This window comes from Pieris rapae, chromosome 5, assembly GCF_905147795.1.
Source record: "Pieris rapae chromosome 5, ilPieRapa1.1, whole genome shotgun sequence".
Taxonomy (NCBI): Eukaryota; Metazoa; Arthropoda; class Insecta; order Lepidoptera; family Pieridae; genus Pieris; species Pieris rapae.
In genome coordinates, this window is record NC_059513.1 from 239,501 (window position 1) to 252,271 (window position 12,771).

The 12,771-nt window shown below is 34.7% G+C and overlaps 1 protein-coding gene across 5 annotated transcripts; it reads right to left on the minus strand.

The window, feature by feature from the left end:
* Window positions 1–12,657, minus strand: LOC123689219 (transient receptor potential channel pyrexia-like). 5 transcript variants are annotated; one of them, XM_045628450.1, is made up of 12 exons: window positions 12,449–12,657; window positions 11,743–11,871; window positions 5,257–5,356; window positions 4,847–5,029; window positions 3,888–4,105; window positions 3,624–3,805; window positions 3,260–3,441; window positions 2,918–3,146; window positions 2,649–2,807; window positions 1,387–2,505; window positions 1,049–1,303; window positions 1–960 (listed from the first exon to the last, which is right to left on the minus strand). In XM_045628450.1, exons 2-12 carry the CDS (start codon window positions 11,828–11,830, stop codon window positions 97–99), a joined length of 3,579 nt encoding a protein of 1,192 aa, XP_045484406.1. In that variant the 5' UTR covers window positions 11,831–11,871; window positions 12,449–12,657; the 3' UTR covers window positions 1–96. The 5 variants fall into 5 exon arrangements, with proteins under 5 accessions (XP_045484406.1, XP_045484407.1, XP_045484405.1 ...); XM_045628451.1 differs by lacking the exon at window positions 11,743–11,871 and having other exon boundaries at window positions 12,449–12,656; XM_045628449.1 differs by lacking the exon at window positions 12,449–12,657 and having other exon boundaries at window positions 11,743–12,139.
* Between the last annotated feature and the right edge of the window lie 114 nt (window positions 12,658–12,771).

The following is a 12,771-nucleotide window of genomic DNA, read 5'->3' on the forward strand; positions in this document are numbered from 1 at the left end:
AGTAAAATGCCAACTAGAATCAAGTTGGCTTAGATTAATTATATTGACTGATACTTAAAAGACAAGCGTATTTTTGTATTTTAATAAAAGAAAGAACTATAAACTTCCCACTTTCCTTTCTAATCGGGCTAATATTTCTTTAATAGATTCTAAATCTACAGACAATTGATCGACTTTAACATTTAGTTTCTCGATTGGGCAGATTTTCTCTTCGTTATTTTTTTCAATTTGCTCTTTTACTTGCACGATACTATTATCAATGTCTGTGAAGCGTTTTTGAATTTCTTCTAGCCTAAACTTTTGTATTGTTTTCTCTAGATTAGCCGAAGTCAATTTTTGTTCTTGTGAATTTTCTATCGTTATAATAGCCCCATGCATTTCGTCAATTTTCATTCTAAACTCCTTCATATCGATTTCTTCTTCTTTCATTTCTTTTTGTTCTTGTGCTATAGTTAAAATAGCATCTCTTATATACGTAGGAAGCAGCTTGTAATATTTCCATCTTGGCTTACCGGGACAAAGTGTTATTTGTCTAATTACATTTCTTTTATTTTTGATATGGTCATTTATTTTCCTTGGTAAAATTGAATTAAAAAATCGATTGTAAACTAAGTTGTCTAATGTTGAAAGGAACTCTACGCGTTTTGCCAGTCTATCGATATTTCCTAGTATTTCTAAATCATTTATATCGCTAACAGCAACACCGACCATTAGGTTCATTAAAACTATGGCAGCTAATATTAGAAATATCAAGAAAATCAACCGGATTATGACTATTGAAGTTGCTAGTTCTCGAGTGTGTTCTTGATCAAATAAAGCTTCATAGTCAAATTCCGATGTCATCATCACCACTGTTTTCACAAATGAAGCCCACGGACTCTCGAATGGGATTTTTGAGTGAAATTGTATCATGAAACTAAGTGAAAATCCAATTACCAAAAACGCGAAAGTCAAAAGTATCTGAAAAAAGAAATTGTTAAACTCGTTACAGTTCAATTAAAATGATAAAAGTAAATAATAATTTAAATTTTCGTATAATTTTACTTACTTTAACAACATTAGAAGCCACTTTTCCAAACATAAGTACATAGTAACCCCAATTGGGAAATCGTGAAACCAAGAACATAAGTTCTATCCAGGATAAAATAAGTGCTAAAGTAGCTATGTGTCTTGGCCATTCCATGTTCGCAGACATCGTCACCGAGGTGGGAAGGATGATAGCAAAAACAACTGATCCAAACTTTATCCAAGTTTCCATATGGAATAAGTATCTTGTACTTTTAACATTCATATATAACATTTCCTGGAACAATTATGATTCTAATAACAAACTTATGATTTTTATGTGAAACATCAAATAGAAAAATATAGTATCTTTAAACTTACTTGTAATATTATCAAACAGACTGTTGCGTAAATAAAATAGCTCCATATAGACGCTCCAAGGCAAGGTGGAGGAGTTTCATTTGTGTCTTTATAAAAGAATACAGAAATTATGAAAATGGTTACGGATGATACAAAAAGAGCATAAACAGCTATTATGGTGTAGAAAAATGGTAATAACGCTTTCCATTTTAAGTAAAGAAAACTTTCGACGAGCGGATGCACCAATAGCCTTTTTTGCCCATATCTATTGCCAGTTTTTAGGAGAGCTTCCACTACTTTCATTTGATCTATTTCACAAGCTGTTGGCATTAATATTCTGTAGTCAACGGTTATTTCACAATTTGCATCTTCCAAATTTTGACTGGTACATGTGATATAGGAGTCAAAAATATCGTCTAGGAATTCTGTAGGTTTAGATAAATTATTTACAATTATTTCGATTGCTGTTCGTTTGGTTTTTCTTGGATTTAATGTGTGCCTAGATAAATCTTCCCCGTGTTGTAGAAGTAAAAGAATTACATCTCTACTTCCAAAATAACTAGCAGTGTGGAGTGGATACCAGCCTTTATCATTGAAATCGTCTAAAGTAGTATTGTCGAACATTATTATCAACTGGGCGACAACCAAAAAGTTATTTTCAGCAGCCAAATGTAATGGCGTCGAGGAGTGATATGGGCTATTTGTAGTCCTCAGTTTCACATCAGCTCCATTTGTCAATAACAATTCGACACAGCCTATGCTATTGCTTAAAACGGCAAAATGAATTGGACCAAAACCTTTTTTATCAGCAGTAGTTATGGAATTTATCATTTTCAATAATTCTTCAAATGGTTCATGTTCTAATAAAGTTTTTATAATATCGATGTGTCCCTGTTCAGCAGCTGCGTGGAAAACGTTAACATTGCCTGGTAATGTGATGTTACTGGAAGCCCCCTCTTCTAAAAGAGTTTTTACACAGTCATGGTGACCGTTTATGATCGATTGGAATAAAGCTGTTTCGCCTTTCTCATTTTGGCTGTCGAGAATGCCTTGTTGTTTGGCTACACTCAAAACTTCTATAAGTACGTCTCTGTTTCCTAAAGCTGCCGCTGAATGAATCGGTGTTTCGCCATCATTTGCCTGAAAATAAATTAATAAGTAATATTTAATCATACTAATTTGATTGTTCTAAAGCACTATCTAAATTCGAAAATGTATGAACATGATCGATTTCTTAGTTATCAATATTGTACCTACCATAATATAACAAATTTGTGACCTACCTTCAAAGTGACATCTGCACCTGCTTCAAGAGCTACACATACACCAGCTACCCATGATTCCTCTACAGCGACTTGTAGTACCGTGTGGCCATCTCTGTCTTTCACGTCAACCATGGCTGACAGATGATCTGCATTTTTGTATGGGTAATTAGCTAAGACCTGGAATATGAAGTATGATATAAACAAAGCGTCGTAAAATACAAATTTAAATATTTTTGATTTGTCTTTATAAATATCAATTTATGTAAAAAGTTAAAAATAAAACTTGCCTGTAAAGCCTGTTCCAATTGCTTCTTAACACAAAGATGGAGTGGTGTTTGACCTGCCATATTTAAACAACCCACAGACACACCAATATCCAGAAGTTGTTTGATACTGTCAATATTTGATAATTCTACAGCTGTATGGAGCGGTGTGTCTATATCATTTATGCCGTCTGATCTCATTGAGTTGTGTCTTCCATCAGCTTTTATGAGCATTTTTATGACCTCTGTAAAGCTAAAAAACTTTGATGTGTGTATGATTGTCACATATTTACGCGTCAAACATTTCAGTTTCGTCAGCTGTTATTTAAATTAATATAAAATAAAACTCATAATACTTAAACTAACTCTTCAGAGTTAATATCTTCATTATGATGGTGTGCTGAACCAACTACATCCAAAGCAGTTCGTCCAAGGACGTCGGAGATATTAGGATTAGCCCCGGCAGCTAGAAGAAGTCTTGTACAACGACGTCTGGCGCATGACACCGCAACGTGTAGAGGTGTCCAACCGGCTTTTAGTAGTGGTAACTAGAAAAAATAACGATGCTCTTATCTTCTATTAACCCTTTTTACGTTGAGGCTCAGTTGTCAATGTAATAGGATAAATATAATACTATTTCATTGTTTAAAGTAAAATGGCTAACAAATGCTTGCAAATATACCGACGGGATTTTTTAAATATGTAATTAAACTAATAATCATGTTCTTACGCTGCCCTTAATACTCATACAGTTGTGGTCGATATCATCCATCCAACTCTTCGGAAGAACTGTATTAACTTCTTCCACGTCGCACCTTACATTAACCATTGTCTTCGTAATCGGACACATTCTTTTGACGTCCTCTTCTAACTCAGATGACATATCCTCTGTGTCCATACGTTTTTGCATATCTGTTTCAATAAGTAAAAACGAACAAACCTAAAATCACTTGTACTATTACTGTAAGACATACGCAGAAAATATTTGAATAACCTTCAGGAAAATCCAAAAGAATTGCCAACTGCCTTGCATTTCCCGCATAGGCTGCGAGATGTAAGGGCGTCCTTCCATACTTATCGAGACGGTTTTTGTCAGCACCAAACTTAAGTAAAAGGTTTAAAGCATCGCCTCCAGTCAAAGCTGCCAGGTGACAAGCCGACACATTATCGAGGCGGCATGTCACGTTTGGATTCGCCCCTTCTTCTAGCAACCTGATTAATAAGTAAAAAGTAGTTTCTTAATTTTTTTATTTAAAAAAATGGTGGTATTAATGAAAATGCACCTAAGTACGGAAAAAGTAGAGGAAAGTGGGCGGATGATCTCATGGTTGCTCATAGTGGTAACAAACCAAAAATAGACAAGCGCGAAATGGAGGAGCTACTTACCCAAAATGGGATTTACTATAAAATCAATTATTCTAAACAGTATTATCCTATTTTAGTAAAACAATAACTATCCATTGTACACTTTAACTTAATACTTAAAAAGTTAATCTTATCTTATATCTTTAAACGAGCAATTCTTGTATATATATATAATTGGAATCTCGGGATCGGCTCCAACGATTTTCATGAAATTTAGTATACTGGGGGTTTCGGGGGCGATAAATCGATCTAGCTAGGAATAAATGATAGAAAATAACAAAAAGGTGGTGTTTGAGTAGTCCCAATTTAAACTGAAAAATGAATCTTCCTGACATCTATCGGCGAATAATAATACTATTTTTTTTAAATTGCTTTAACGACACAACAACACTTTAGCTATTCTAGCATATATAATCTATATTGTTCATATTTCATCATTTTATTAGTATATTATTCGTACTTATATATAATTTCCAAAAACACAATTTATAAAAAAAATTAAAATACCGAGCAAAGCTCGGCCATCCAGGTACTTATTATTATAAGTAGTTCAATACATTAATTTTTGAGCATTTACTAAATATTTACCTTTCTACATCTTCTACGTTATAAGACTCGATCGCTTCCAACAGATCCGTGTTTAGTCTGCGAAGGCGGCGGTCATTTCGTCTAGTGGTTGGACACATTCCCGGAGTCAGCGGAAATGGGGTTGGTTCGTGTGTGGTAGCATTGGCAGATATGACCGCTTGTAGCTTTGTTAATTTATGTCTTCTGTAAACAGGATAAGTTTTTTTAATACTTATGAAGCAAACATATAAATAGTGAGTTAAACATATTTTTCAGATTTAAACTGAATTGGATTGATTACTCTTATAAAACAGAACAACTAATCTATAAAAAGGAGGCGCTGCCTAATTTATATGCATAATTAGGTATAGTAAAAAATTTAATATTGTAAATATTAAATTGTATTGTATGGTATTGTAAATATGTAATACCTTACGACATTGCTATGTGGTACTAAAATATCGGTGCCATTAGATAGAGTTGTAAGAAGAGGCAAGTCTGAGCCTTTCTCTGCCTCGCCATTCTCAATATCTGCAATCAATTAAAAGTAATAAAACGTTTAGGGCTTAGTGTACCGTTTCCGGCTATAATTTATTATATAATAATAATAATAATAACAGTCTTTATTCATTTAAGTTGGTACATTTTTCTTTTCAGTGTAAGATTTGGGAACCCTTTTAAGTAAATATACCTGTGTTAGGGTTCCCAGCTCTTCCATAACAAAGTTAATTACATAAAATAATTTAACCAGTTCAATTCCTTTTTATTTTTTACTTGTTAAACCGTTATCATCAAACCTGATTGTGTGCATGAGTAAGTGTGTGAGAGAGTGAATGAGTGAGTGAGTAGGTGAGTGAATGAGTGAGAGAGTAGGTGAGTGAATGAGTAACGTGTAGCTATTTAAATCATGGGTCTCAAAAGCAGTTCTAATACTGCATGAGGCGTGATAATAAGCCAGTCTTTTATTCGGGTTTTTAGGTTGTAGGCGGTGAGAGGGTAGATGTTAAGCAGCCTATTTAATTTATTATATAAATAGGCTGCTTGCATATTGCGTCTAGCGAAGTCGGTCCTTACGGTCTGACCGACTACAACATCCCTATTTCTTTTTAAGACCAGCCTATTCTCAAACGGGAGCGCTCTGTGGGTTTTTAAAATTAGATTCAGGACAAACAGCTTCCTAACGGAAAGTAATTTGCTAAGATGATAGAGCTCTTCCGATGGGAATCTGTATGGCCGGAACAGCATCACTTTTAAAAGAGCCCTATGTCCCCGTTCCAATTCCAAAAATTTTGTTTTATTGGCCGCACCCCATATGTTTATGCAATATGTTAATACGGTCTGAACGAGTGCTGTGTAAATTCTTGCAAGTATTACATACGATGTGATGTATCGCAAAATTTTAAAGATGTATGTAAATTTCCGTAATCTACCAGTCATGGACTCTATATGAGGATACCATGATAGCCGTTCGTCTATGTGAATGCCTAAGTATTTGGTAGAGCTAACTTTTGTAATTGGAGGACAGGGGCAGTTACTGACACTTTGCATATCGCAGTTATGTAATTTAATTTTAAAATCTTTAGGTGGTTGCGTTCGATTAGAAATTCTGAAACATATATAGTTAGTTTTCTCTTTATTGAGAGACAAAAGGTGGAAATCAAGCCAATTAGCAATAGTTGTCAGTCCAATTTCCGTAGATTTTTTCACTTCTGCCCAGTTAATTCCTGTGAAAAGTACAGCTGTGTCATCTGCATAGGAAAATATTTGCCCGTTATCAAGTTTTAGATTACTTAACGCATTAATATATATTAGAAATAACGTTGGGCCTAATATGCTTCCTTGCGGAACCCCATAGGTTATTTCCATTTCATCACTTATGTAGTCGCCTATTTTCACTCTCTGTGTTCGCCTTGAGAGGTAGTCACAAAATAGATTTAGGGGTATATCTCTTATTCCTATTTGCTCCATATTATGTAAAAGTGAAGAGATACAGACAGTATCGAAGGCCTTTCGTAAATCTAGAAATGCACCAAGGCATTTCTTTCCCTTATCTAGGTTTGTCACTATCAGAGACGTAAATTGAGATATGGCATCTTCCGTGCATTTTCCTTGCCTGAATCCATATTGTGAGCTTGATAGAATATTAAATTTATTAAGGTAGTTTATTAATCTAATATTCAGAAGTTTTTCTAGTACCTTGGAGATGGCTGGAAGAATTGAAATCGGCCTGTAATTATTGACTTTGTCCTTATCGCCGGATTTAAATACTGGTACAATAATAGCTTGCTTAAGTTTTGTCGGGAAAATCCCTTTTTGAAAACATAGATTGGCCAAATGACATAGACAAGGTACTATGAGACTTCTAGCGAGTTTTAAGAATCGTGCGGGAATATTATCCCACCCTGGTGTGCTATCAGATTTTAGGTTTCTGATTATATGATCTACCTCTAGAAGGTCAGTACTAAATAAAACAAACGAGTGGGAGCTAGATTTCGGGGCAAGTGGTGATGTGGAGGACCGTGACGGGTTTTGTTGAATTTCTTGAGCTAGTGATGGGCCAAGATTTGTAAAGTAGTTATTAACTTCATTTACAGACTCTGTGGGCGTGGGCTTAATGTTTATTAGTTCGTTATTATTATGTTTTGTTTGACTCATATATGCAATCCTCTTAATATTTTTCCACAACTGTTTTGGGTCATTAACTGAATTATCCAATTGTGTTCTTTCATATTTCCGTTTTAATTTTTTGATTAAGTTGTTACAAAAGTTTCTATATCTTTTATAAGTTATTGATAGAATTTCGTCATATTGATTACTTTTTAACCGTTTTTGCATTTTATTCCTATTTCTTATGCAACGTAAGATACCGGCAGTTATCCACGGCTTTAATACCTGATGTCGTTTAGATACATTTGTGATTGTTGTATTTTCTTCTAAGGATTCTTTAATCTTATCTATCAATTTGTCTACGACTACATTAGGATCCGTGCAAAGTAAGAGATTATTCAAATTTTTATTAGCTAATGTTATTACCGCTTTATCAAAATCTGTATAGGTTTTGAATTTTTTTGCTTCAACTGCGTTATGCATTTTTACTTTCTGTAAACTTAAAAATACCATGAGATGATCTGAAATTGAAGTATTTAGTACAGCTACTTTTGCCTGAATTTTTTTATTTTGTTGTTTTATTATAACATGGTCTAGGCAACTATTATTTCTGGTTGGAAAGAGATGTCCCGGCATTAAGCCGTATATAGATAACATGTTAAGGTAGTTGAGTCTGTTGTTTTGGTTACTGTTGTCGACATTATAGATTAGATTTATATTTATATCACCGATGATGGCTATATTTTTCTTGTTTTTCACATGTTCCAAGTGCAGACGAAGTGATTCAAGAAATGTGTCTGAATTCGGTATAGAAGGAGAACGATAAATTCCTAAGATTAAATGATTTAGTACCTCAATTTGTATGCATGATGCATTTTTTAAGATTATTTCGCGTACTTTGGGTTTCAGATTATTCTTAATATAAGCTACTACGCCATCATTCTGATTTAATTGATTCGTAGTATGGTATGATGAATATTGGCTAAGTTGAGGAATAGGTTTTGTATTATTCAATCTGCATTCAGTCAATATAATTATGTCAACCTCAACTTCTAAACTGCTCAAGGTTACTTCCAGACTGTCGAAGTTCCTATTAATACTTCTTATATTTTGGGTAATGATTGTTAAATCACTTTTTTTAGGATCTATAAATTGCTTTAGGTTGTTTATTTCACAAGTGGTGGATATAGTCATTTCAGTTTTGTCTAAGTCATTAATTGTTGTTAGTGTACTATTCATAATAAATTTTGAAGGAAAAAATATTTTCTTTTACATGACTACAATCAATGCTAAACGAATGATTAGTTGGTATTGGTAATTCAGTACTAAATTCCATGTCATGACGTAGTTGAGGGTAATAACGAGTATTTTTGTTTGTATATGCAGAAATATATCTTTTTATATGACGATAATCAGTGTCGATCGAAAAAATGAAAGGTATTGGTATTTTATTATAAAATATTGTGTCATACAGTATTTGAGGGTAGTATTGAGTATTATTGTATTTGGCATGATACGTGTAAGAGAGATAGAGAACATAAATTACGATGATCATTTTTGTCCGAGCAATAGAGACAGACAATAAAAGAGGAAAAATTTTGTGTTGAGTATAAAGATGAGTGTACAATGGTGTATTATGTTTTAGTGTGTTGATAATAGTTAACGGATAACAGTTGCTAAAGATAAACTGACAGTTAATTTTAAAAACTAATAAGGCCTGCAATAGTCAGCAGGATTGCATTATTTGCTGTATTTGAGCTTCCGTCTTGAGTAAGAGTATAGGTGTATTATCATCTTTCCTTAAATATACTTTACCATACGAAGTCCAGCAATATTTATATGCCTTTGATCTCACCAACTCTTTTCCACGAAAAAGGAGTCTAGATGCTTTTGGCGTTAGATTTTCAGATATGTAAATCGGAGTATCTTCATTGATATGGAATCCTAGATGTTTAGCGCACAATTTAGACTTGTGTTTTATATTGAAAGCTTTACACATTTTTATGATGTCGTTCTTAAGCAACGTTGAAGTAGTCTCAACCAAGATAGTCGAGTTTTTAATACCTTCCTTCTTAGAGCGTTGCCTGTAAATATCTTTAATCTCGGTTTTGGGAAGAGGGCAGCCAATGTTTGAAGTCAGACACTAACCATTTCGAGTAAATCTTCTTTTGTTTCATTCATCTTTTTTGGGACATTTTTAATTTCAAAATTAGCCTTTCTCATGCCCTTATGCATTTCTTCAATTTTTTCCTCCAGGGTTGCTATATTTAACCGATCTTGCTGTGACTGTTGTTCCAATTTTTCAATTTTTTTCTTGTACTCATCATTTTGCGCCATGAGAAATGCAATTGAGTTTTCAATATTGTGGTTTGTATTTTTTATGTCTGCTAAAGTAGGATTGATTTTTTTTAGTTCCGCGCTATGCTCGTTAATCATGGTCGTCATGATATTTTTTATTTCCTCTTTGAAGTTTGTCAGTTCGGAAGATAGTTCAATATCCTCTCTTTTTCTTTTTAGGCGAGTTGAGACAAACATGTGCCTCGTTGAAGTTGGCGTTGAGTATTCGGTACCACCAATTGTACTCATATCCGATTCCGAAAAAGATCTATTTATTTCAGTGACAGGCTTATTGTACTGTGTGCATGCACTCTTATCTTGAGACATATTAACAAAGGGATTTTTATCAACCAATGAACCCAAGCTACGTATGTTAATGACTTGTTCTATTTGTCGCAATTGTAAGAGGGAGGAGCCTAGCGACCGGTTTTAGCCAGTGAGAGACAGAAAACTGACTGCGCGTGCGCAAGTTGAGACAGCAATATCCAGTTTTACTCACGTAACCGCTTGCACTTTATACTTCCCTAGTATTGCACTTTGAAATATCAGTTTATAGTTTCACAAATAAATAATTTAAAATACTTTCAAGCACACGTCCACACGGTTCAGTTATCCAAGAGGAAGAGGATATAAATTAAGATTTGTATTATAAGAGTACTGTAAGTTGTTCTCAGTACTTCACTGTAAGGTACTGGCTTTGATTGTGCTTGTTATTTCTCCACTTTGTTCGCAGCTGTTATGATGACACCTGCAAGAATTGTGACTAAGTCACACCAGCACGTTATGTTTAAGTTACCGATTATCTGGTTGATAAAAGGGCCTGGGACTAGTGCTAGGCAGGCTACTTCTAATTAATTTTATATATTTGTTTTAAAATAAGTGTTGTTTTTTGCTATGTTGTTCCAGAACCAGGAACAACATAGCAAAGAGAAGCCACAGATAGACACAGATGAAAAAGCCTAGGGGAGGCCTATGCTAAAAGGCAAACTGATACCGATGTCGAAAATTAAAATAAATCTAATGTATATTTATATGATGTTAATCAGTAATAAAGACTATTTTGATTTTTTTTTTTGATTTGAAGTGTTGTTTCATGATTTGTTTTTTAAAAGAGTACCGAGCGTTTTTTACGCCGCCTATTTCTCTCGGCCATCACTCTTTGTCTTCTTTGCCGATGACTAGCGATGCCTACAGGTTCAAATTTAATCTTGACGTTGAGTCGTCTCCTTGTGGGCCAAAATTAAATCAAACGCGTAATTGTATGACTGTTATTTATTTATGAACCGTCTAACGCGCAATGGGGCCCGGAGACAACTGCTGCACGACTCGACAATTGCACACGTCGGCAGCTGTCCCCACAATATGATGTTCCATAATAAACATATTTCATTTAGGTTATTTGGTTCGCGACCGGCGATGTGACCAAAGCACGTTAGAACTCTTCTATAGCATGTTATTGAGTCTCGTTGCAAAGCCGTCCAAGATAATTTCTATCAGTCCACCATTGCAATGGTAAAATGACTTGATGGCCCATACCGCGAAGGAGAAGACCTGTCTCGTTGCGTGGAATTCCATCTTGAATGACCAAGGAAAAGCGACATTATTGCGGTGTGATACTTCCATGGCTGAAGTGCCTGTGGAGTGAATTCTGACAACGTGCTATTCGAAGCTCTATCTTCCTTGGACATCCATAAGTCAAACGGGGTTCATGGTATCCAGTCGCCTAGCTGGTGATCTTGTCGTTTACCTCACACTCCTACTGGCGGTAAGTTTGGAAATCTAGTTCAATTAAAAAGACACAAGTTTGTGCGTTTTGCGTTAAAAAAACACCCTTTGTCGCTACTCGTCTTTTCAAAGACACTCTCCTTAAAGCCTCTGCTAGTTACGGAATATAAGCGTTGTGTTGACATATCGAATAAAGTTTCGAGATAATTTGGAAGGAAACTGACTGTCCCCCACAGTACAATTCTCACCTTTGATCGAGAGCTCCCTAGTACTTTCCGTTTGACCTTTGACGATGTGGGGTCTTTGAAGATGTTGTCTCTGCATCTTCTTCCACATTTACCATGAAGGGTATTCAGAGCAATTGTTCGAACTAATACCTAGAGCAAAGTTTTATCATCGGACGTCAAGGTAGAATACAAAATATCATCCGTAACACTTCCACGTCCGTGGTTCCACAACTGAGCGTTTCCACTCACCACTATGTAGAACCAGCTCAATTTAGGGTCAGAAAGCGCGTAAGAAAATAGCGTACGAATTCTCAAAAGTCCGGCGACGCACTTGCGAGCCTTCTATGAGTTTCCATGGGGATCCCTTATCATCCGGCGAGCCTCCTGCCCGTTTACTTTCTGTTACATTTAAAAATAAAACTATTCTTCTATATTTTAATCAAACGCTAGTCACCTCACATTGTTTTAGTTATTTGTCCTTGAATCTATCGTCATTTTATATTTTGTATTGTACATTGTGTTTGTTTATCAAAGTGCTATAAAGTGTATGCTTTATTACGTTAACATTATAGCAATGTTTTATAGTGTAAATGGAATAAATAATAGTTATACATTTGTCATAATGAAAATAAGTATTCAAGAGCAATGCCATGCAAATCAGCGGTAGTTACGTGCAATTTTAGTGAATGAACAACAACGCAAAAAGCTAGTATGCTGTTAACCTCACCTCTAGAAAACAACGAAGAAAACATTGTTGTCCAGTTTGTTATTCACTTATGTTTCAGGGTTATTTATATTACATTTTGTTTTTGCAACTTATTTTCTGATCTTACGTTTGGTGTACACGAACAAAATCTCTCATGGTTATCGCATGACTAACGCGTAAACAAACATTGGTCATAACTTAATGAAGGCCACATGCGCGCGCGCGCCTCTGTAAACCAACATTCTTTTTTAAAAAAACTTAACAAAAGATGTTATTTTATTATATTAAAACTATTGTTTTAATCGCGGTTTAATACGAATTGAAGTTAAATGTAATTTATTAAA

Excerpts from the sequence above, each read along its gene's own strand:
- LOC123689219 (XM_045628450.1), bottom strand. The coding sequence starts at position 11,830 with ATGTGGAAGAAGATGCAGAGACAACATCTTCAAAGACCCCACATCGTC. Across the intron at positions 3,147-3,259 it reads GAAGATATTAACTCTGAAGA|CTTTACAGAGGTCATAAAAA; the intron begins GTTAGTTTAAGT and ends AAAGTTTTTTAG. Across the intron at positions 1,304-1,386 it reads TCTGTTTGATAATATTACAA|GAAATGTTATATATGAATGT; the intron begins GTAAGTTTAAAG and ends TAATTGTTCCAG.